The 27,654-nt window shown below is 26.7% G+C and overlaps 2 protein-coding genes across 5 annotated transcripts in view; one reads left to right on the plus strand and one right to left on the minus strand.

The window, feature by feature from the left end:
• Window positions 1-27,654, minus strand: part of LOC132928175 (calcium uniporter protein, mitochondrial) — a 71,996-nt gene that overhangs the window by 8,459 nt on the left and 35,883 nt on the right. Inside the window, exons 3-4 of the mRNA XM_060992658.1 lie at window positions 11,823-12,112; window positions 9,950-10,096 (exon numbers count right to left, since the gene is read on the minus strand). Coding sequence (XP_060848641.1) covers window positions 9,950-10,096; window positions 11,823-12,112 — 437 coding nt within the window. The remainder of the gene's footprint in view (window positions 1-9,949; window positions 10,097-11,822; window positions 12,113-27,654) is intronic.
• Window positions 12,981-27,654, plus strand: part of LOC132917074 (uncharacterized) — a 28,470-nt gene continuing 13,796 nt past the window's right edge. The window contains exons 1-2 of one of the 4 annotated variants that reach the window (XM_060977615.1): window positions 12,981-13,075; window positions 16,548-16,674. In XM_060977615.1, the coding sequence (XP_060833598.1) occupies window positions 16,550-16,674 (125 nt within the window). In that variant the 5' untranslated portion in view covers window positions 12,981-13,075; window positions 16,548-16,549. Of the gene's footprint in view, window positions 13,080-16,525; window positions 16,675-23,686; window positions 24,046-27,654 lie in introns of those variants that run through there. The other 3 variants (XM_060977616.1, XM_060977614.1, XM_060977617.1) reach the window with 3 other exon arrangements.

Below are 27,654 nucleotides of genomic sequence, written 5' to 3' on the forward strand. Positions count from 1 at the left end.
TTCAGCTACTTGTCAAAACTTGTTGTACACATTAATTTTTATTGAATAAAAATATAATCTGTAAATTGTTTTTTTTTATTAGCTTCTAGTATAAGTATTAAAGTTCAACAATATTATTCAAGATTTATAATTATTATATCTATATATAAAAAATTGGTTTTTACAAAAAGTATTTAAGCGTTCGTTTATACTTTTATGATATAACGTAAATAGAGAAATCATCCGTTTGACCATTTATGGCTTGAGAAGACTGATAAGTTATTTTATTATATAGTATACATTATCTTTTAACTATTTTGATCATAATAAAATAAAACAAATCTTTATACTTAGGTAATAAGGTGTAAAATAATATTTATAGCTAAGTCAGATTTTAATTTAGAAAAATGGTTTATACTAAATAAACATTTTTAATAGATGTTAAATCATTAATAAAATAAAATAAACTTTAATGTGTATATCAAATTCAAAAATGCACTTAAAAAAATTTAAGTTTACTTTTTTTTCATAACGTTAAAATAATTAAAATTATTTATGTTGTAAGACCCGGATTTAATTGCCAACAATTTATAAAAATAAACAAAAAATTCTTTTTAGCCAAATAATTCCCTAAAAATGTTTTTTTTTCAATATTAATTTTAATGTTTAAAGAAGTTTAATAATTTTATGGAAATACTAGAAATGACTTATCAGTTATGAGTTTATGATTTATTGGTGAATAACATTGTTTTAGGAGCTATATTATTTATTCTGAATATAGAATATGTTTATCAATATTATATTCTATACTCACATATCTTAGACTTTTCAAATTATGAGCATTGCATTAAACAAAATAACATTTCTTAGGATATTAAATGTATTAATATGCACTACAATTAAATAACAAATTATTTAATAAAATATTATATATATATATATATACTTTTAAATCGAAGAATAGTGAAAAATACTAAATAATAATATTAATTCACTTTTTAAATACCTGTTATATGAATCGAATTATGTAATTGGAATAGGTAATAATATGTTTGAAAATAGCAATAATATACATTTCTATTGTTATTTAATGGAAAAAAATATTATAAAATTTAAACAATTATATCTAACAGTTTTAATAAAACACAATACGACTTTGGAAATTAACATTTTAAGCATTATCGACAGTCTATAGTTTTATATTAGAAACTACCTACTTATTTTAGAAATGAATAAAAATAGATAATTATAATGGTAAAATTTATAATTATAATGTTGAGAATAAAGTCCTTTGATATTTATATTTACAATTATTATGATAATTTAAAAAAATGTTAAGTTTATAATTTTGTAAGTTCAAATATTTGCCTTTAACGGTAAAAGTTTTTAATCTTTCTTTTAAGTAAACAAGTTTTTTAGAATCGAAAATAAAACTATAAAAACTAAATTCCAAGTACGTTGTTTTGTAAAAACAAAATATGAGAAAATATAAATATGTTAAATAAGGCAAACACTTTTATCTTAATAACTATTATTTACAAACAAATTACTTAGTTTATAAACTTTAACTTCAAAATAGGAAATGTTTATATTTCATCATTTTTATTTTTAAGTTAAATACATCATACCACATTATATTTTAATCCAATTAGTATAATATAGTAAACAGTAGGTATAAAATGCATTATTTATAAATAGCTTTAGTTAGTATTAAATTTAAAAAAAAGAAAAGAAAAGTAGGTAACTGCTTAGCTGTACGTAAGTCTCGAGTGTACCTCAACATCGCGGAGTGATGATCACTGTAATATTAATGACTAATGTTCACTGTAAATTTGAATTTAATGATAAATCATTATAATAGGTATATACGAAAAATGATTCTGAGCGGAAATGGTATGTCAGCCAGTATTGCTTAGTATATTTCATGATTTATTTGTATTGCTATTAAAGTAGTAAAATAATTATTAGTAATACAGTAGATTGAGTTGAATTTTGATAAAATTTGTCAATTTGGCATTTGAAAATATATTTTATGTATTTAAATGAATTATAAAATATAACAATAATATATACATTAAAAGTTTCAAGTACCCATAAATAATATCTATAAATTACAAAAAAACAATTAAATTCAATATTCTTCGTTTAAATATCTAATTTCCTCCAAATTTGAACCTAAAATGTCTATAAAAATAATTGTGTTTATAATATATTAACTGTTTTCGTACTCTCCATTGTCCGTAAAAAAAGGCATCTCTTAAATGAGACTTTTAAAAACTTGTTTCATCATTAACTGAAATTGTGGACATTGTCAGCCGTGTAGCATCGACTACCTGCGCTATTACTTAGTTTTCGCTTAGTGTTCTTTCTGGTATTTTTCTTTTTATAAGGGTCCTAGCTAACCCGGTAAATGTTGTATGGCCCAAATTTCAGCAAACCCACGCATATATGGTCGGAAGTTCATACAACATTTCCATCGAAAAAAACACAAATTTTTCTTTCCATAAAAACCTTATTCAGAATATTACGAACATTTTTTACAATTTTGTTAAAATTTAAACTCAAATGCTAATTAAAAAAATCGTGCCTATGTATCTTTAATATTTGTAAATAGCTATAACTTATGGGAAACCTTGTATAAGCTTGTTAAGCTTTTTGACGATGCTTATTATTTTACTAAAATAACTCGGGTTAACAATAACTTCGATTAAGATTTATTATACTACAATTTATTGTATTCGATGATTTGAGAAACTTCCTAAACGTATTTAAAATCAATTGTCCGGTGAAAAGTTTTATGAAAATAATATTAATTTTGACATTTTAACATTAATGTATAATATACGTATAAAGTACTGCTTATATAGTTCATGATTAAACATTGCATTATATATTAATACCTTTTATCTCTAAATAAGTCACAAAAGCAAATAAATAATTATTTTTAAAACGTCAAAGGCATGCTGATTAAAAGTTTCTTGCATTAGAATTATTATTATTCCATATAATTGATAAATATCAAATTAAAACTTAATTTGAAAAAGAAAATATAGTGATAAACATGGAGATATAAAATAGCAGGGAAATGGTATCCATTTCCCCATGTGACATATTTTATATATTCTATTCGTGACAAACCATAAATAAATATTTTTTAAATATTTATAGTTTCTATTCTGCAATATATTAATATTAAATATTATGCATTTTCACGATGACAGTTATAATAGATAACTAATAAGTAATGTCAGTATTATCGCTCAGTGTAAAAAATGCTGATAAAAAGTTAAAATCATTGTTGTTTTTGTATAATGACAAAATCATTTAGATATTTTCAATATATAGGTACCAACGGTTATAAATAGTTTCTATAAACATTTAGTCCCATACTTAAAATAAATTATATAATATATAATATAAATTTCATAGGCCAAAAAATAAAATCCTATATAATACATAATATAATGAATATGACTCATCCTATAATTATTAAAATTACTATAATAAGTTGATTCCCAATGGAATATGATATAATCAATATATACCTACATCGGAATAGTGTAGTAATACGAATAAACGACATTATACTCTTATGAGTGACGAACAATCATATAAGCCGGATGATTGTCGTAAGAAGTTGGAGATTACAATACATTATTAAAAATTCACAAAGATAACTGCAGATAAGCTAGGGCATATCCATTACACATATGTTTTCTGAAACATCTCGTCGTACCGGCAAACCTTTCAGTTTTAGACATATTTGAGGGTATACAGCAAAGAATAAGAAATGAGAAGATCATAATGGTTTGCACGTACACTGAGGAGCAAGAGAGCTACGTGCCACATACATTTAAGTATGTAACATATGTAGTTAATACGAGGAATGATTGAACGAATGTTCAAAGAAAGAAGTTTTAAGCTTACGTCTGGTACATATTACTATATATAGTGGCATGATGAAATGTGTGTGCGTACATTTAGGATTTTAATACAAAAAAAAATAATATATATATAGTATATAATACATATACCACGTGAAGAAGACGAACTTTGAGTAAAACGAAGAAATACAATTTAGTATCATAATACAATAGGCAAGTGCACGCGAACACAAGCGATGGTCGAAAAAAGGGTATAGCAAGGAAAACGTTTTCTATATAATATAGCTATTAGCTATACCTAATATTATGTGTGTACATTTTTGGTCATTACACGCACTTCAGCGTTCGGCAATTATACTACGTATACATTTTATTGGGACATTTACGATACATTTTGTTTTCAGTGATATCGTGCGTTGATGTTTACAATTACAGTATCTATAGTTTTTTTTATGCGTTGTATTTTATTTTATGACAAAACATAATATATCTAAACGTTTAGTCTAAATAATAACATTATACAATATTTACACGCATTATGCCACTGTACTACTGTAGTAAGTATAGTGTTGTACAGTATATTACGCTGAATATTTACAGAATTCACAAGATATCTCCTATATCTACTAATACTAACATACCTACGCTAAATTGGTCATGTATGTATAATATAATGTGCTTCTACGCATATTCCATTTTCATCACTCGTATATTATAACAACATGTATAGCAGCCAAGAAGTTGACGTAGATATAGTCTACACTCGTTAGGCATTCAAATTGCTAATGTGAATACACAAACGTATAAAAAAAGCAAATTAAAATGTACCGATCTTTTTTATCATATTGCTCTTTTTATAAAATTAATAACAACAATAAAAGTAATAATAGTTACTAACTTACAATCTTTATCGAACTTCTCGTTTATAATGATATTTAATATCACTTATTAGCTAATTATACTGGTTTTAATTAAAAAAATTCATAAAATCGAATCCATAAAATTTCCAAATTAATTACTAGACCGGTTTTTGAGTAATATGATACATAAAAAAATTTTCAATCAATAATTTTCAATGCGTGTGTAAATTAACTTTAAAAATTATTTATTTTTATTAACATTTTTATAAGTACAAATTTTATATTGCTTTTAAAGTTTTAACGGAATTATTTATAAAAAAATAATTATATATATATATATACGATATATGGCTCGTATATGGCTTATGTAAAGAATAATAAGAAAGATAGATCAAATTAAGTATTTTAAAATATTTAATTAAGTAATAATATTGTCTTAGCATAGACGGATTCTCAAATCTAAAAAATAAAATGTTTACTACTTTTCAATTTCTAAAGCAGTAGTTTTCAACCTGTGCGTCGCGGCTCCCAGGGGCGTCGTTGGTTATTATTAAAGGAGCCACGTCCGTAGTATAAACTAATAATAAAATTGTAAACAGTATGTTTTTATTATTATCATTATTCGTATGGGAGCCGTATATTTGATTCCAAAATCAAAAGGAGCCGTGGACTCAAAAAGGTTGAAAACCATTGATCTAAAGAATACTGAAGCAAATATAGTCACGGATAGGGAAACATAGGATATGCATAGTGGAAACAGCAATGGAAGAAATGACCTGCAATAAGCCTCAAATAATAATAATATAACTTGGTATATTTAGTTGACATTTTTAGTAATATTTTTTTTAAAATGCATATTTGTAATTAGTGACTATTCATTAAATACATATAAAATAAATATTATGTATTCAATAAAGACAATATTTAATTTTGTTTAAAGACTATCCAACCGACTCAATCATATAGTAGTATATAATTATTATATTGCATCAATTTACTAATAAGATATTAATTATATTTTCTAATAAATATTAAGACATTTTGCAGTATTAATATTCAAACCATTCATTTTATAATTTAAACAACGAATTAATTGTTTTAAATAATTTTCAATTAAATTTATAAAATTATAATAGCGTAGTTACCCAAAATATATGCATATTTATATAACTCATATTGCACAATGAGTAATTACTCATATATTTTACATAATAATATATGTATAAATAAATTAAAATATTATGTATACACTTTCATGAGCATCATAACTAAACATTTTTCAAAGAGAAATTGTTGATTTAATATAGTGAAAAGTAAATCATAAATTCATAACTATTCCAGTAATAGATTTAAATTTTTAAGTTTTGCTGAAGATAAAAAATGTATTTTTCAGTTGTATATAATGTGATATGCTTTTGGTGTTTGCTGATAATATAAAAATATTTCTAAGTATATTCAGTCAATTAATTTTTGTCATCTTCTTCTTCGAAGTGACTTAAATATATTTGTGTACTGAGTTGATACTTTATATTTATCATTCAATGTCAGTAAATGTCATTCTACGTATTACATTTACTCGCTCAAAAAACCTATATACATTTTTATATTTCATTAATAATACCTCAATTTCTTCTGTAAAAGGCTCAGTTCGAGATTTGGGATTTATCCTTGCTCTTACTTTTAATCATAATCTATATATTGAAAATGTATGATACAAAATATTTAAAACTCTTGATTTTATAGAGTGCGTTGTGGAACAGTTTAAACTGTTTACACCCCTAAAGGTCTTATACTATGCATTAGTTAGACATATCTTTGAATACAGCTCAGTCGGCTGTCAGTCCTCTGGGATCTAGTACAGCTTCAGCCCCTTATCATCTGGAAATGATTAAACGAAAATTCTTGAGGTTAGCTACTCACAAAACATTGATTGCCCCCCCCCCCGTGATTACTTTCATATATTGGTCTATTTCAACTTAGTTTCTTTAGCTGATCGTAGGTATACATTTTACGCCTAGCTTAACGTTTCTTTGAAATTTGCTCAATGGTAAAATTGACTCTCTAACTTCACTATCCTAACTTACCTTCAATGTTCCTATTCGTCTATCACGTCGTTCAACCTCTTTCCATTTACCAAGGTCTCATTTTAATTATGCTAACAACCAACTATTCCATCGCTGCATGCAATTAGAAAACTTGGATCCCACTTTCCATTTTTCATAGAACATGGAGTATTATATTTTTTACTATTTGTTTGTAAGTTGTTTATTAATTGTTCAATTTGTTTAAATTAAATTACTATTTAATTATGCATTTATTCTTTAATAAATTGTTATGTCAATTTTTATATTCTGTTCGAAAAACTGCGTGGCATTTATCAAATAAAATAACTAATAATAAATAAAGTTAAAATATAAGTTTCAAATGTCAACATATTTGAAGGGATCAGGTGTTATTAACATATGGCTAACTCCACACACCTATCATTAATATTATATACCTGACGTAAATGGTCTAAAATGAATATTTACTGATATTAATATTTATGATTAAGAATTTAAACAAAAAAATTATATATTTGAACAGTGAACATGAAGAAGATACCTTTGTACCCATATAAAATATTATAATTTGGGAGTAATTTATCGTTGACTTTTTATACAACTGCGTGCACAATGACCTTTTGTACTGTGTTTTTTTATTTTATTTAAATCATAAATTGTACTTAGCACTACGATATTAAAATTTTTAATTAGACTTCAGCTAGATTTAATATATGTATTATGTATATATAATATTAAAAATATTATAAAATTATTTTAACTTACACTATGAATATGCACGTTTTAGTAAAAATACATATTAAAATTTCAATATTATAAACTATACATTATACAAAGTAATATCATAATCTTATTATTATTCTGCTTTATGTTTTTTGTTATCTTATTAGTGTTTAGAAGATTTAGTTCAAAAGCTATACAAATGACAAGAAAATATTAATTTGATATTACACATTACTAATAATCATTTTTGAGAATATTAAAAAACTGTATATTTCATCAATTCTAAAACTGTAAATTTAGTCATTATAAAGCTATGACTTAAGATTTTTTTTTAATTCACTAATTATGTAATAATAATTAGTACTAATTCCCAGAATATAATATAAGATATAAAATAATAGATCTTTCCAATCAGTACCTACATTATTTTAAGCTTAAAAAATTAAAATTATAAAAATTATTATTATTATTATTAAACGTTAAATATAAGATACTCATTACTTATTACCAGTTAATTTTAAAAATGGTTCATATTATTATAAGTATGAGAGTTATGTTTAAAACATAATTTATATTCACTATAGAAAATCAAATCATGTACAATGCATATAAATTCTTCTAAAATGTCAATTGAGATAAATTAAGGATAAAATAATAATTTTTTTCTTCAATATTGGTAAGAGGGTATAGTAGCGATTACTACACAGTAACACAGTCAACCGTACTTGTATTGTTTTTGACCGAAAATCGATTTTAAACGCAGATGGAAAAAGCACTTCCGAAGAAAATAAAACATACATTTTTAATGATATACGCGCGTGGAAATAAACAAATGATAAATTTCAATGATACATTTCATGATTGAGTTTTGTTTTCGACTTTAGTGAATAGATTTTCTATTATATCATGTCCTAATTTGATTTAATGATTTGATATGTATTTATGCACGGAATGTTTAATATTGTCACAGCCAATACGGATAAATTACTCTGCTGCGGAATTTAAATTTAATAAATCCTCCAACGACAGAGTGTGCGTTAATAATTATAATTGAGATAATAATGATAATATTACTTATTAGCATTATGAAAGTGATGAAATTCAAACCGTTCATTTAGCGACTTAAGAGGATTATGTATACACGCTAAAGGAACACATAAATAGGAATATATATATTATAATTGAAATAGTTTTGTTAATTCATATACGGGTTAATCTGCACGGATTTTCCTCCGAAATGGGAATTACCAGTTTCCGCCAATAATTAAAATTATTATTTCCATAGACAGTAACCGTTCTTCCTAAAAATGTATATTTTTTTACAACGATACCCGTTCACACCAAAAGTGTACCTTAATCTTTTCCATTAATATACTCGTTTCAACCAAATGAGATATTGAACACTTAACAACTCAAACAATTTCTAAAAAATACATAATATAATAGAACTTAGTGAATACCATTTTACGTACCTACACAATATAATTATAATCAATCACAAATTATTTTATTTATCTGTTAAAGGACTCTACCCTTTCCTCGATTTATCAAATTTAATATCTATATTTTAAAATATTTAAAATAAAAAATAAATGCAAGATAAAATATTAGTACAAAAAAATCCCTAAAAAATATGTAGAGTCTTAGGTATTTAATTAAAAATAATAATAATTTATTTAATTTATAGTTTCTTAGTGATTATTAGGTAGAAGATGTGAATAAGCAAAACTTTTTTTTTTATATAATAGAGATATAATATAAAATATACTTATAAACACAATATTGTGCTCATAGTACAAAAAATAAAGATAAAATACTAATTTCCAATAGGCATTACTCTCATTATATTAAATTAACCATGAATAGGTTACTTGGCATTATAGGTATATAATTTAAATATTAAGGATAATTAAGGTAGGTACTCAGCAAATCAATAAATTATAAGCTTTATGTCATTTTGAAATTAAAAATTCTTAACTTAATAAATAAATAATTTGCTAGCTAGTTGATGACGGTATGAAGTGATATATGTTCAACGTTGGTAAAAAGAAAAAATCTAAAGTCTAGACTCTAATATAAATATGCACGCATGGAGAAAAAATAAGTTAATATTTTTTTTCAGAAAACAGTGATCATTTAGTTAAAAATAATTGAGAGCTGCAAATATCATACATTTATTAAGTTATTTATTTGTCCATCTATATAACTGTATTTAATTAATATAAATTATACACACGAGTACACAGCTTCAGAATTCATCATATTAATTTAATTTAAAATATTTCAAGGTTGGTACTTAGTTCTTACATTAAAAAATGTAATTACTTTTATTAAATAACAATTATAAATATTCAAATTTCAAGAATCAATAGTTTGAATAAAAGAAATTAAATTCAAACATTGTCCTAAAAATAATTTTAGTTGATAAATATCATCATACCTTTTCAAGGGGTTCCAATTTGACTTTTAGTTCTTCCATTTTAGCCAATAACTCCCTTTCTTTTCTTAATTGATGTTCTTCAACGTTCAGTGATTCGTACAACTGACTGACTAAAGTCCTGACACCAGAAAGTCGTTCCATTTCTTCCTATAAAATATATATTATGCATATAAACAAAGCTATAATAATATTAAAAGAATTTGTTTACATTTTTCTTTATTTCAAATTCGCAAAAAAATTTCTCACACCAGTTGCGGGCACACCATATACAATACAATTATTATTATTATTCATTATAATATTAATGCGCAATGTAATTACGATAATTATAATTAATAATTAAAAATAATATTTATTATTTTAGTACCTGAAAATAATTAAAATTACAGACGTTTTCATACAGCATATACGTTCATAATCTAACTATAGATAAAAGTGTAGTGAGCTGTGATAACCCATATATATATATATTATAAGTATATTTGTAATATGTATATATCAATCACATAAATTGAAGTTTGCAACAAAAGCAATACGATATTTTTTGTTATATTTCTAAGTATTACCAAAGCTTGTCAAACTAATCAACCCTTAAGCCCAGGTGGATCTGATAAAGTAAAACTATCTGGCGTTTTAACAAACATGTATACTAATATAATGTATAGGTAGGTATAAAACCCATAATAATATTATTTTAAAGAACATAATATACATACATAGATATTTATTTTTTGTCGTTTCGTGTTCGACGGTCGTAACTTGTATTAGCATATCAAAGATATTTAAAAGTTTAATCATATAGTACCTAGCTAGTAGCTGGATAATATTTTTAAAACAAAATTAAGAGAATCATCATTGTTTTTTTTTTTTTTTATTACAGTCCTTTGAGACATCTTACTTTTGTTTTAATATTTAACAATTTACTTACAATATAAATGTATACAATTGATCCACTTAAAAAAAATATACCGTATGTTTTTAACGTAAAGCATTAATTTTTAGTTTGATATATTTATAGAATTATAATACCACTATACATTTTTACGAAAACCCCAATTTTTTCTTGTTGTAGGGAAGGACTAGGTTATCATTACTTCTCCTTTAAGTATACGTGCCTGAAATAAAGTCATATATTGTAAGTATCTACACTTCAAATTTTATTTTATTTTTTTTTTTGTAATACAAAATTGAGTTATGTTAATGAATGTAACGTGTGTCTTACGGTTAAAAAATCATTATTTACGTTCATAAATTATTTATTATTATGCATTTATGTTATAGTTAAAATATAAATCGATAGTTAAAAGCTTGAAAGCGAAACGTTTTAATATAATAATAATCAAAATAGTTTGATAATAAAATTGTAAATTAATAATATTATTATGCCAAATTTAGTTGGTAAACTTATAATATAGATCACTATAATTAATATGCTGACCTAATTATTATTATGTGGTCAAACGTTGTAACCCTCGTCTAGCCCGTCTAGGTCTTAAATAAAGATAATTTTGAAGATGTTAATTTTCGAGCTTAATTAATCAATTATTATAGAATAAATAAATAACATTTAACTAAATTAAAAATAATACATTTTGGTAAATTGTTTAGGTATTATTATGAGTTTTGTCGGTAAAATTATGTTTCACATCTGTGCGACAGATAGTCGATTTTAACAATCAAAATTTAGAATCCCTACACACAATATTTTAAAATTAATAAATCAACTTGTCCTAGAGCTTAATATAAATAAATTATATACATCTATGAAGTATATAATGAATATTTAATAATTAATACATAATATATAAATTCCTTATACAGAATAAATCAACTAAACAATATTGGTCATCGTATGATTTTGGGTTATACAAACCTTTGTAAGCTTCTTTTGCGGTGGTACTTTAACTGTGAACATTCGGTCGTTAATGGTTAATCGGAAGTCTTCTTCCATGAGCGATTCGATTGTATTGGAAGACGCGATACGCACACCCTCTGAGCTGGATACAACTACGCGGTCGACACCCGGGTCCTCGGTCTTTAACATGCTAGTCAAATCACCGACTGTGTTTGTCACTGGCCGCAAGGTGAACTGACAAAGCTCGCGCCTGGAAGGCAAAGGAACTGTGACCGTAGGCAATCCTCGTCTGAGCTCAACGTGAATTTCTGTGAAAACATAATTCAAATTTTAATAGGTATATAAATTATAATAAGTACGTGTGTTTTATAGACGCGTTACATTTAAATTAGGGTTTTAAATAAAAATACCCCAAAAAAACAAACACTGAACACGCTATTTGGTAATTTCACCGTTTCGTATGCTAATATATTATAAATAATAGACGGATTTTAAATTTAAGCTCTCGTAATTATAAGGAATAACTATACACTATCTGTGGAATTGGAACAAAAAGCTTAGTGTTACGAGTATAATATAAAGACTATAAAATTACCAAAACAGTAATAATTTGATTTTAAACCTGCACGGTGTCTATAAAAAGCTAAACTATATAGATATACAATAGATATTATTAAAATACAACATAGAAATAATGTGTGGTCCTTATGAAAATCGATTACTGCAGCAGCGGTATCCTACGTAAAGTAGGTAAGTAATTTGTAATAAAATATTTTAAATATTTTAAATTTTAATTATAATAAACACACATATCAGATATGGCTATTTTCCCCACTTTAATAGTTGATAAACGAAATTTGATGAGTAAATTATTACGGAACAGTGATTATTTTCACTTTATAGCAAATTTCATTATCACTTCCACATCTATGTTGTTGTATAGCATACCTAATTAAATCCATAATATAACATACTCATGTATACATATACTTATAGTTTGAGGAAAAACTGCATTAAAAGTAGATATAGTAATATGAAAAGAAAGTAACGCCCAACACGCGTGCGAGAAGTGTATCGTTCCAGTAGGTCTATCAAGTGGGCAAGTGAAAAAAAAATGATATACATCATGTGTTCTTCTTAATTAAGATTAAAAATTGGGTTTAAGATGATTACAGGAGTATGGACAGTACAGTTTGTGAGCTCATTCGTTCGACGATCGCACAGTAGTTCGGTTCTGGATACGAAGCCGTTGTCGCAGTGCACACACATAAGTAAGTAAGTTTTTGGTACTATTTTTTATAATTACTAATATACATTGCGATAACTACTACATGGTTGTTTGTGTAGCTATGATATTTACGGGATCTTTTGCAACCGCAGAAAAGTAAATTGCGCGTTTGTTTTCTAGAATTTCCATTAAAAATACAATTCCAAGTCGTTACGCGCTGTTCAATAAATATTCTAAATAAGTACCTTCAGTACATAGTATACTATATAGCATTAAAGAGAAGTACACAGGTTATAAAAGCCATTGATAATCACGCGGAAAAATCCCTCTTGAAGCTATAAATCGCTCCACATCGAGTATATATACATATAAGACCAACGTACATACAATTTATATTTTATATACATCCGGATTTTGTGATGTAAAAATATAATAAGTGCATAATCAGCATTAGCCTTGATGTGTATTAATGCAAAAAAAAAAAAAATTATAAAAAGTTTGTAAAAAAATCACTTTTTTCGACGGTAATTAGTGTGCTGGACGAACCGTGCAAGGTCGCGGCTGACTTATCGATTGTGTGCGCTCGAAATATATTGCTGGTATACCGTAATGCGAAGGGTTTGCCTATACAACGCGATCGGAATCTTAAATACACGAGCTCATTTTCTACCCTAAGAAATAAGTGGTACTTACTCGGAAAAGTATGTCAACAAGATTATATCATATAGTATAGATGAATAATACATATAGTTGTGGAAGACAAATAAGTGTTAATGAAAATGTTCCTACTCTGTATGAAGTGATTCGATGTACAGATGTAGAAAGTGACGTATTCTATTAATTTAAATGGCTTCTGAATAAATTCCATCAGATGAATATAATACATTGATAAAAATAACTGACACCTAAGAGTAGCAACCACACACATTAAAAAAAGAAAGGCGTGCAATTATTCACACGAACATTATATATATTATATACCTACATCCATAATTAGATAAATAACAAGTATAATAACGGAGGAATGAATAGAATTATGATGGTATTTTTATAAATTGATATTAATTTGTCTTTAGGTATAGAATTTTTAAACAAAAAAGAAAATAATTTACTAAAAACAATTCACTATAAGTTATAAGAAACAAAATTTTAAAGAAAAATAGCTAATAGAGTAACATTTATTTATGGTTTAAAAACAAATATTCCTTATTATGCATTTAGCACGCTCAATGAAAACATGGACTAAAATAAGAAATAAAGTAAATATTTTAAAATGTGTATAATAAATAATTATGTCTTATGTATATAATATTAACCATAAGCTTAAGCTTTAAATTTGCTGAAGAATGAAAACTCCTTTTTGATATAAACTCTCGTAGTGCATTATGTTATTGTCACCAAAATAAAGATCAAAATAAATACCATAGGTACAAAGATTTTCTTAGTATTCATCACAATAGCATTATTATTTAGTCCCTTCACTCGGAGATTTTAAGATTTAAGACATTAAGTCAGGAGAGAATATAATTGTGTACGTGGATGAATAGTTTCTATGCCTATCTTAAAGTTGTTTTATGTTTATAATAAGTGTATAAGTGTTTCACATATTACACTATATGACGGTACTCCAGGTTTTTTGGTAAGTCGACGGCCATATTAAGAGTGTGAAAATGACGTTTACCAACATATAAATATATTATACAATATAAGTTATAACATAAATATTAATTAAACCGACATTTTACAACATATTTTATACAGGTGTATACAATATACCATAATGTGTATGTCCAAGGAATAATAATATATATACTTAAAAAAACATAAATTCTGAAATCGTGAATATTGTATGATACAATAGTCCACTGGGAAAACAGTAACGTAGCAAATAGGTTTTTATTTTTTATTTTAGTTTTTCGTAAGACGTATACTATAACACCCGATCCCCGGAAATAATATAAAATGTATTTTTAGCGAGATGAAATAGTAGCAATTAAAAGGAAACGTGCTAAAGTTGCAACCATAATTTTTATACTTGGTAAAATAAACAATGAAAATTATAATACAACGTGAAACTGCTAAGACTGTATTGTTCTGCAATACGAGACATGAATTTAAAATACATTTTCGCAGTGTCACAGTAAATGACTAAATTTTCGTTCAAACTTTACTAATGTTCGTTAAAAACTTTGAAAATAAAATAAAAATGCCCTGTAACCTAAATATAACACCTATATCTACTTTTACATAAAAAAATATGATATTTACAGATAAAATATTTTAGAGCAGCACATATTTTAAAAAGTCAATTAAGAATTCGATACGAAAAATGTAAGCATAAATATTATCACATTATGATAACATTTAAAAGGACTAATTTGAATACCAAAACAATTTTTCATTGGATAAAAAAAATGTAATAAATTACAGAGCAGAGATTTTATACCCTTATATCAGTGTTTCATGACGAATTTCCCAAAAGTTGTAGTTTATATTTCTTAACATTTATTCTCATCGATTTTACAGTACTCTAAACTTCTTTAATAGTACCATTGTCTGAGTATGTAATCGATAAACATATACTGCTACTACATGAAACTTTCAAAGCTTTTTTACTGTTTCAAAAAGCGTTTTCACAATAAACTAAAAATACATCATTGTAAAATAATATCGATGATCTAGCTTTTATTTTTTTCAAAAATCTTTTAAAAAAAAACTCATGTTGTTATTTTTGTAATATTATTATTTTTTAATAAAATATAAATAAAACTTTATAAGTTATTTATATTTATCTATGTTTTTATAAAGAATTCACTGATTTCATTCTGTATAATATATATGTATACTTGTTGTATAGCATATATGATACAAAAGCTGAAATTTTAAGTAAATAAAACTTCAATTAAATTACAAAAAGTTTAATGAAGTTAAACACTATATTTGATTTTTAATTACGTTGATTTAGTCGTTTAATATATTAATATTAATACTGGAGAATTATGGTTTTCATGATAATACATCCTGCTGTAAGTTTAAAATAGGCTATTTGAAAATGAAGTAAAAGTTTTGTAATCAATACAATGTGGGAGAAAAATGTATTTCATAATTTCAATTTTTATAAACTTTATTAACCATAATTAAAATGAGTGTAAAATATGTGAAAATAAAAAAAACCAACGTTCAATTCTTTCACTAATGTGATATTGCGGTTAAAACATATAACCCAAAACATTTGCGTTCCATAAACGTTATAGATACTTATATAACAAATTTGGCTGGTACAAACAAATTTGTTAAACAAATATATGTCGGGTTGTTAGTTATTTAGAGAAATTGGTCGTAAGATACGAGATATATATGCATAGGTATAAGCATAGAAAAGGTGTTAGATTAATAATTCACGGACCGGATAAATATCGCGGTTGGTATAGGGTCACGAACGGATGTGTAATCAACTGCCAGAGTCATTGAATGATATAATAATTATACATTTATGGAATTGTTTGTTTTTCTAGAAATGGGCGGCACGTACTCGACCGGTGGTGTGTTTGTAGTGAAGGAGAAGGAAAAGGGATTGAACAAGCAGCAGCGACACCGACGTAAGGATAATATCAAAAAACAAGGCCACGACAATCGGTTCGAGTGAGTGTCAATGTATATGACGGTTATTTTGTACTATATATAATATAATTAATATTATGAGTAATATAATTTAAGATCCCCTACCATCAGTAAATATACTTAAAAGTATCATTAGACTTTATGTGTAGTTTTATGACCGTTCCTACCCACGAATTGAGGGTATGTTATCATAAAAACACAAACAATGACCCCTTCAGGTTGTAAAATGGTGGTCCACGCAGCATACAAACGTAATTGGGTAGCCAACGAAATTGGCTTTCGGCCAAGATCGTCAAACTTAGGCGATAACAGTGGGCTTACTAGCGGACAGAATGATTACATAAGTTATAGTCTGGTAAAAAAATATATTTGCCCAGCAATAACTATAAGAACCAATAACTATGTCTATTTGTATCTGTATTGAAACAAAAATCACATAATATAATGCACATGAATGATTTTATACCCCAAATACATTTACCCCCTTCCCCTACATACACTTAACCCCCTTAGCCACCTCCATGTTAGCCGTAACAATATAACAAGCACGCAACTCTATCTGCTATTTACATTCTTGTAACGATGGTAATATTGTAATAGTAATAATACTTATCAATTATCATTTATTGATGCATACATACCTAATACCTATATATAAAAAGTTGAATAAAAATTTTAAAATACCCTCCTAACCAACGATTTTTCTTTCTACCTACTTGAAAATATTATGATCTACAGAAGTAATATCTGTTTTCTAATCGCGAGATAAGTGAAATACTATCAATACTAATAATAATCATAATTTTAAATCACTTGTATCATAGTGATGATGTAATAATTAATAGTTTTAAAACTATACTGGTTCCTTGAATATCATTAAAAACGATCTCTTTATAATATATTAAGTAACTTTTTTGTTACAACTTTACTTTACTTTGACGTGCACTAAGTATTATACATAATATATTAACCATGTAATTTATAAAATAAATCCAGACAATTAGTCGTGTAATTTTTTTTTTTTAAATAAAATAACGATTATTATTTAAACTATACTTAATCTTTTTATGAAGTATGCATGTATTAAATATTGATATATAGTTTTTGACTTTTGTTTACACAATAATTTTTTATTTAATATCGCAATTAAATTTTTCATTATTTCAATTATTGAAAACATATTTTATTATATATAAATATAATCGATTATAAAAATTAAAAATTTAAACTCAACGTTACGACTTTTGACCTAATAAATATAATATTCAACTATTTTTATTATAATTTTTAAAAAAATACATTTTTCTTAAAATATACATATTAAAATATTAAATATTATTATTATTATTTGGTACTTAGAAATTATTTTAAATACTTAGAGTATTTTCTTTTATGTGGGTTTACAAAGCGAATTGAAAGGATTAAATGTAAAAGAGACGAACCGAGACGAGTGCCAAATATTTAAATTAAAGGTCTCAAAACCGCCTTTATCGTTGTATAATAATTACGGTATTTTTCGATCTCATAAAATTTACAATACAAAACTCAATATGAAAATCAGTACGTGCATACGTCGGAAATATAAATAATTTTCTACAAATTTATTTTGAACATGGTTTGTTGGTTTTGGATTGAGGTTTGAATTATTTTTCAAATAATGATATAAAAGCATGTTGTTTTATTGTGTAGATATACTAACGATTCATTGTATTATTTGAAATAGGTTCTAACAATGTATGAGAATTGTATAATTTTTTCAAAAATAAAAATTCTAAAGTTTCTTTTGACCTGTCAGGAAATGTTAAATTGGACGATTGAACACAAAAAATATAAAATACGTTCAATAGTAATTTATATTTAAAAAAAACATATTTTATAGTAACCTGACATAAAAATCCGATCAATATACAAGTATAATAACAATATATAATCAGGTAGGTGCATTTAAAACCTTAGCAATGACGAGACAATTTTTCGACTAAATTTAGGTAATTAAAGCGTGTGATTGATTATTACTGATATTTACTAATCATCACTGATGTAATGATGTAAGATTTGCCCCTATTATTTATTTTATGAAACCCAAAAAACAGATTTAAAATAGTACTTACCTATCTAATAAGTAATAATATATTCCATTTCAATAATATTAAACCCATAAAATATTTATTTACAAAAATAAACTTTACGATTTTGACGTATTTTGATCATAATAAATATAATGTATTACTGACACGTATTATAAATACTATTTTCTAACAACAGAACTATTTTGACAGTCAAATCGTAAACTTATGAAATATTATATAGCTTTAAAAACCATAAAACTATAATATTGTAAACAAGAAATTAATTACTTTTAGATAAATAACAAAGCAGTTATAAATAACTTTAAAATCAAACAATCAGTTTACAAAAAATTATTACTACACAAATAAAATATAGGTGTAATTTGTTTATAATGTACCTTTACTATAACACTATGTATACATAATATAATGCACATGCATTTTTATACATAGTTTACTTGATTCGAAATAAAATATGTCAGGCAAATTAATGTGAACGACCTTTTTAAAATAAATATGTCAATAACACTCTTAAAAAAATAATCTAGTATAATCAAGTAGCCGTATACTGTATACTATAATTTATCGACAAGTATTTTTTTCTAGAAACATATTTTTTTCTATACGCAAGTATTTTTTATTGATTGATTGACTTTTTGCAAATAATTTGACTATGTAATATAATATATTATGTTCATTGATAACTCCAACATATATAAAGACGTGTATATAATATATATATATATGAAATTCCGACTGTCCACCTGATATATTAGGGCGTCATCGTTGTCCACATAAAGAACAATTGGGTTGTAATTATTTAGGCATATTTAATTACGCGCGAAAACCGTATCATGCGTGGTAAATTTCAAATGAACACACACCAGACACGACCAAAACCGTGGGTACACGTGTATTATTCTGATTATGCTCTTCCTACACGCACATTTCCAAATGGCTATTCAACAAAATGTACTAATAATAATAGAAATAACGCACAGATAACTGAGTTAAACGCGAATGCCGTGTCCTTATGAATATATAGTAGATATATATGTATATTGTATATACATAATAAAACGTAATAGGTATACACGTATATAGGATAAAATATATATATATATCTACGTATAAATTATAGTTCCGAGTTTCTGACCATGACTACCTCGTCAATGATTTGTCGGTCCACTAGAACAACGTCCGACCTGTCAAAAGCACATTGGTATTAAATTATGAACAATCAAAGTTGAGTTAATGACGCGGTTTGGTCTCACTACGTCATATGTGTGTGCGCGCGTGTCACTCTACGGTTTTTAAAGATTTCACGACAGACAGCCGAGGTTAAAGTAAACACCATAGAGTACTATGCGTGCGATTAAAATCCTGCAATTCCGCCGAAACTCGCGTTAATCGAAAAACAAACGTAATTTAACACTATCGCATTTAATTACTGTGTGTACCAAAGCGACGATAGGTGTCACGATCGCGGAATTCAATTATACATACACGGGGTTTTCCGAGAAATATGTAAAACGTGTAGAGGCGTTGTAAGTATATAAAAAATACGGCAAAAAATATTACAATAACATACGCTGAACGCGCAAATTATATTGTTATATATAAAATAATAATAAATGACAGTAGCAAGTAGTATCATCGTGCATATTATAATATACTCGAATGAATTATGCAACTATAATGGTCAATGACTTTTTTTTATCGACCGTTTTTATATAAGTATCTCAATTTACACCTATTATTATATTCATTTGAAGTGCAAACAAAACAATACGAAAATATTCACTATGCACTAGACGTAGTCAGTACATAAACCAATAACTATAGCTAGGTAGGTAGGTAGATAGGTACGTTTTACAACTGAGACAATTTACGCACGATATTAATACATAATATTAATTCATTGTGCTAAGTTGGTGCCTTTTTAATAATTACAGTTAGAATGCACATGGCTATATTAATAATGTAGATAATACTGATTATTGTATGCAGCGGGGTAGAAAATAGTCAGGAAAAGAACCGGGACTATTGAGTGCAGTGTATTATATTGTAATCGAGTATGCTAATCAATAATCATATACATAATAATATTATATATACGCCATAGTTTTCGTATACGTCATAATAATATTAAACTCATATTAAAGTAACTATATATACCTTAATTCATTTTTGTCGTCTATAACTGTTGACGATAGAAATGCATTATGCAATATATCGCGATCAGGTGCAATGTATTAATTAAAATAATCATCAGGTATATGTGCGTGTGAAGCGGAAGGAAATAAAACTTTTAGCTTGACAGCCGCGAAATATTAAATTATTATTATATTTCTACATTCAAACGTGTTATTATCCAGACTTTTATACGATTTTACACATATCATAACTATTGTTGACTGAATGAAAAGAATTGAAAATGAAATATTTTTTATGAAATAATTAAATAGTTTTTTTTTAGTTTTGTATATGACTAATGTAGTGTATCTGTCTAATAAAGCGTTTCACTAAAAAAAAAAGTGAAACATTTATACACATCATATTTCACGAGGGCTGAAGCCCGAAACTATTGTTAATAATAGGTATTAATAATAATGTTTTGTATGAAAATGTAATAACATTATACAATTAAACAATATTTCCTGAAATTGTTTACAGTAAATTTAAAATAAGTTCTAAATTTTTTCATTTATTAATTATATCCCTAACAAAAACAAATGACAACTTCATAAAATATAACATACATTATACCTTGTGGTTTAATTACAATTAGTAAACTGTTATTTTTAACTAATTAATAATTATACTGATAAATTTGTATTTTTAAAAAATATTACAATAATATAATTGTATATTATAATTTGCAACTATAGATTATAGTTATAGTATAGTAAAGTATAAGTAAAGTAGTATAGTTATAGTATAAAAAAAAACTCTTTTCTCTGCAACCAGTATAGAAAGAAACACCAGAATTAAACAACAATTTTGATACATAAACGGTTTGGAACCATGATATATGGGAACGTTTTTGCGGTAATAGGTTTATTTAACATAAATCACATTACGACGGATAAAATGTTCTATAAAGTAAAAAAAAAAAACAAACGAAAAAATCCTATTCTGGTCTGATAATCCCAAATGAAAAGTTTATCTACCTGGTCCACAAACATACCCAAAAGTTTTATAGGTCAGCAGCTACAGAATCAAAGTTTTTATTTCCACCAAAATCAAAAATCTATCTCTACATTATAACGAGTATATAATGATATACTCGTATATATTGTACATATTTATATGTATTAATAGTAGCCATATAACATCATAATATCAAAGGGTGATTTATTATTAGTTTGACATTTCACCAAAGTAGTTAACTTATGCATACATTTTCCTATAATTCAATTACGTGTATAGTATACGGTGACTATAGACTACAAGCTTAACGTTTGAACGAATCGGTAAAAGATGTATAAAATGAAAAATAAAAGGTTATTTCAAAGCAGAGGTTGTATTCGCAGACGATGATAGCTGAGTTTCCTTCAGGCATCAAACGTACGACATTTATTGGATTTACCAAGAATGTTAATGGAAATTTAGCGTGAAAAAATTGGACGCTGTTTAAGGTATTCGCGCGGAATTCCGCATCGAAACTGAATAATACGTTTAATTGAAAATAAAAAAAAATTTAACAAAATGCAAAATTCATAGGAGCTAGGACTGCACGATTACACTATTATTATAATAATATATTCTACCCGCAAACACAGAGCTGTATTTAAAAAGGGCGCGGTCCCGAGGGCGGTAAAATATTTAGGTAGTTATAGTTTATTTAAGAAATATATATTTAAAAGCAAAATATAAATATTATTGCTGTTTAATATTTTATCCAATATTTTTTTCGGGAAACGCAATGACAATTTTTACAATATTCTAACAAGAAAAAACATAAAACTTGAAAAAATAAAATAAATATTTTTATTTTTAATTTATTGTAGTTTATTACATAGAACTATAGAAATATATATTTTTAATAGTTTTTATTTATTGTCAGAATACAATTTTACATGTTGTAATACTAAGAAATTCCATCACAAATTGTATGTCCGGGGATAGGGGGGGGGGGGGTGAATTGTTCTAAATGCTATTGCGTCCGCGTGTCCGTGTCTCCATGGATATAAAGAAGATCTCGTGGAAAACAGTTGTGGGTCTGCCACGAAAGGGGAAGGGGTGGCGCGGTCGACAGCCGTTAATTAAATGGAGTTTACACAAACACACCACTGTCAGTATACCATAACGCCCTGCAAACGTGATGATGTTTAAGTGTACTTAAAACACGTGATATTATATATTATTATTATACGATGTATATAGCCGCAGCTGGCGCGCGAGCACGGTCGTCCGACCGGAACGAACAACAAGCGCGTTGCACTGAGGGCGTTATTTGTGCACGGCAATATGGCTACCACGTCGCCGGAAAAAGCTGTTACCGGTCCTTTAGAAGCGGACTATATATTATTATATACGTCGTATTTCCGTGATGTAAACAATTGTAAACATTGCACGTGCGCACTCGTCGATATCGGCAATAAAAAACCTACAGATACCTATATAGTAATGGCAGTACAGGTAATATCGTGTCGAGTCCGACTTCGGAGGGGCGAAAAAAATGGTGCGTGCTTAGTAAAAAATTAAAATAATAACAACGACAAAAAATGAAATTATTATAGTACAATTATTGTGAAAGTGATAAGAGAGATAGTATTTCTAAAAAATACCCTCATATGGGGATGAAATAACGGCTGAGATATGAGTCTGGCTGCTGTGAGGTCTTGCGAACTTGCACCCTCATGAAATATATAGTGGGTTTTCCGATCGTGAGGGAGTTGAGTGCACCGTTCTCCAACCACCTGCACCTTTACTTATACTCCTACTCCTCTACCGCGTACAACGCAGACCTTGGAACGGACCGGCACCGGCGATGACGTTCCGGTGGACAACTATATGCATGATACACACACACACACACACACATGTACACACACTTCACCTGGCGCTTTGGTGTGTATGTGTGTGCGCGTAAATACATCAGTGCCGCGTTTGCCTATATGCAGTCCTCCAGTCGCGCGCGCAGTATACACGCGTACATGTCATACGTATCGTGTCTCCGGAAGACGTATACCCGAGTCCGTTTTTACCGACAGTGAGACATCACGTATACATTTATATACATAACTCTGTGTAATCTGTGTAATATTAAAGTCGTCGTTTTACAGCACATCAAGTTGTCTACGACTATTTACCTTCGGTGAGTCTTTAATTTTTAATTTTTTGTTTATTTTTATCCGACATATTGCTAAAGAGTAAAGGGACATAGGTATCAATAGTCACCAAATATTACCTATAATTAGTGTTTATTTCGTTCAACCGATAGTTATATTATGTACGGTAATTATTTCAGATGGTAAAAAAAAACAAATAACTAGCCTATCCGACAAACTTTATTCGCAGTACATAATTTGAATAGATATTTTTTTTATACTATTTAGCATAAAATATTACGTATGAATCCACCGTTTTTTTTTCATTTTTTTAACGTTTAGTTTTTGTTAGTTATACGATTACAAAATGTTTTATCCAAAAACGAAACTATTAAAATTGTTTATATAACCAGTAATATATTTATTATTTAACTTTTATCTATTATGGTTTTCATTTAAGTATATCATGCGCGAATAAACTCAAATTAACACTATAATTATTAAGATTATATGCGCCTGATAGCTATCACGTCTAAGTTACATTAAATATATCATGCTATAATAGTTGACTTCTACTACTTATTGGCTTACTTGCTATGTAATCTATAATAAGGCTAGTAACTATAGTTACCATCTGTATATATTACCGTAATCATGCTGTATTTATGATTCGTAAAGATTTCACAAGTCAGATATGACTATCGACAAAAATTTTATAATATAACTCAACAACTATATTTTACCAAAGTTGCGTTAGAATTAGGCATTAAAGTAAATGTTAAATGTCAACATAGTGACAGCTATCGTTGACAGCTGAAAATATATAGAACAGTTCCACAGCGTGACTTGCGTGGAGCTAAATAAATATGTTGTGTAATTTTCTCGTGAGACTAAGATTGATATGTATTTACTCGACAAAATCCCAACAGATTACTGTCTCCAATTTTGTTATATATAGTATTTGTAAGGTATTAAAAGACTATATACTTAATAAAACTTCTCTCAGCTGTCCTTTTACATTAATTTTAACTAAAACAATATAATGAAATCTCAATTTAAAGAATATTATATAAAATGTTTAAAAAATAATAATTTACGACTCAAAATTTAAATCTAACTAATCTCAATGAAAAAAAATAACAATAAAAATGTTGAAAATAATAACTTGATAAAGCGTAGATAATCAACTATGCGTATAGTATTTTAGTCGAAAGTTCTCTGAACTCAACCATAGTAAATAATATTATTCTATACAATTACATAAAACAAAGCCTAAAATTCCAAACTCCCAATTCGCAAAAAGCCGGATCTACGTCAGTCGGATATGACGTCACGCTCATGAGGGGGCCTCTGGAGTGTATGTCCATTAGATTGGTCTGACAGACCGTAACATCCACCTGCGGAATAGATATGTGGAACGCACTATATACACACAAATGAAATTATTTGATATGGAAGGAAATCGAATATACCACTGTGAATGACCGGATTTGGCGAGCAGAGAGGCTTCATCATAAAATGGGCAGAAAGCATAGAGAGTGAAATCATAGTATATAAATTAGTACCTCATAGATTTTTATAGTTATCTCCCGCGAATATTATATTGTCCGTGACGCAACAGGCGCTAATTAACAATAATTAGTGATATTCGTGAAAGATACACTTTTTTCGTTAACGAATACATATTATTGTCTTTTGTTTCTTATTGTTATCGCTGACCTAATCGATTAGGTATACATTTACAACTCATTAACGTAACCTTAATAACGTTTAAAATTATCTTGACACCTTAAGGCAGATGAAAAGCGTTTGCAATAACTAATTCATTATTTTCAACATATTATTTTAATAGCATGGTCATTAAAAATAATTATCAAATAATTTAAAATACTTGTTACAATACAAACAAATATAGACAAAAGAACTTAAGAAAATATGAACGTGATATAAGTAATAATAAATTATGATAATTAGAGCTAAACTCTAATGATGTATATTATACTATAATATGTTATCATTTATCAACATACATGCGGGCCATAGAAAATATATGCTTCTGTATTACCATATTTCTTCGACACGTTTTAAATATCAATTTCAGTCAAATGTATTAGGCCCACATCAACTTAGGTAAGCCACAGATCAGATTACTCTCGAAATGTGAATTTTCTTCTAAAAGGATTTTTTTTTATCTTTTATGACATTTCTTCACAGAAAACCACGAAATAAAATAAAAACGTGATCAGAATTTAAAATATATACATAATAATGGATAAGGAAATGTAATGAAAATATTGATTAATAGAAGTCAGGTACATAAAAGTGTTATGTAAATTCGGTAAATATTTGGTGTACAAGCACCAAAAAAACATAAAGTACTTAAATATGACCTAAATATAACTATAGATTTGTATGGTATAAGAACACAAATTAATTTTTAATGAAATAAACAAAGTAGCTAGTATAATACATTAAATATGCCTAGAAGGCGATTATTTTAACAAATAAATAATTATTATTGATCATTTATTGAATTTATTAAAGTTTCATGTTTTACACTTTTTAATAATTTAAAAGTTTAATAATATTTCTAATAAATTACAATACTTTCGTGGTTTTATCATGTACATAATCTTAAAAAGTTATGATTTTCAAGTACTTAATATAAATTAAGATAAATAATATATATATACTAAGTCAAGTTTGAGTCCTGAATTAGAAATGCTAAATTTATTTATTTTTTGTTAACTGTTATATGAACTTGTATTATATGGTAAACAAAAAATTGTTTTCGTATTATTTCATGTGGATTCATTAGTTAGTAATTACTAATTAGTAATTATACAAGACATATACATAATACTTTACTCTGATATTGACGTAGTCAGTAGAGTAGAATACTCGTATTAAATGTATAATAATTATTTAAATTACCATAGTTCAAGTTAAAAAATTCAAAATAATAACAATAAAGGCTTCCGCTATCCCGTTGTTGCATTATGCTTATTTAATGTAGGAAATAATTGCTAAACTAATAACATAGTGTTATATTTAATAGATAATCGTTAAATAACTATATGACATCGAAATTATATTATTACTTTTACTCAAACCAATGGAAATTACAAGGACTCGGCCTTCGTGTAAACATCATAATAATTTAAAGACATATTAGCGATTTGTGTTTCTTATAAAAACTTAGATTCACAAGTTTAGATAATATACAATAAGTAAATGACAAAAGTTTATACGTATAACGTACCTATAGATACAATTAATCATCGGTTTTTTAGTGTCAAATTACATCGGTGAAAGACAGCTGACATAATTAAATGTATAGGTACACGGTACACTATGCATATTCGGTGTTGTATTACGTACATACGATGCTTCATGAAGAAAATAGTAGGTACAAATCAGCCAATTAGAAAAAAAATAAAAAAGCAAAAAAATGCGACAGTATTACAATGATGATAGCGTTTGGCAACACGAAAAATAGAATAAAATAGAAGATTATATGGTGACGCGGGTAACGAGAATATAAAACACGCAATAACGGATACGGTTAAAATAAAACTTATAACTCGTTACCATCTGTAAGAAAATATAATGTTATGTTCAATGTTTATATCATATATAAATGATTATTATTTATT

Source organism: Rhopalosiphum padi, chromosome 1 (assembly GCF_020882245.1).
Source record: "Rhopalosiphum padi isolate XX-2018 chromosome 1, ASM2088224v1, whole genome shotgun sequence".
NCBI classification, from domain to species: Eukaryota; Metazoa; Arthropoda; class Insecta; order Hemiptera; family Aphididae; genus Rhopalosiphum; species Rhopalosiphum padi.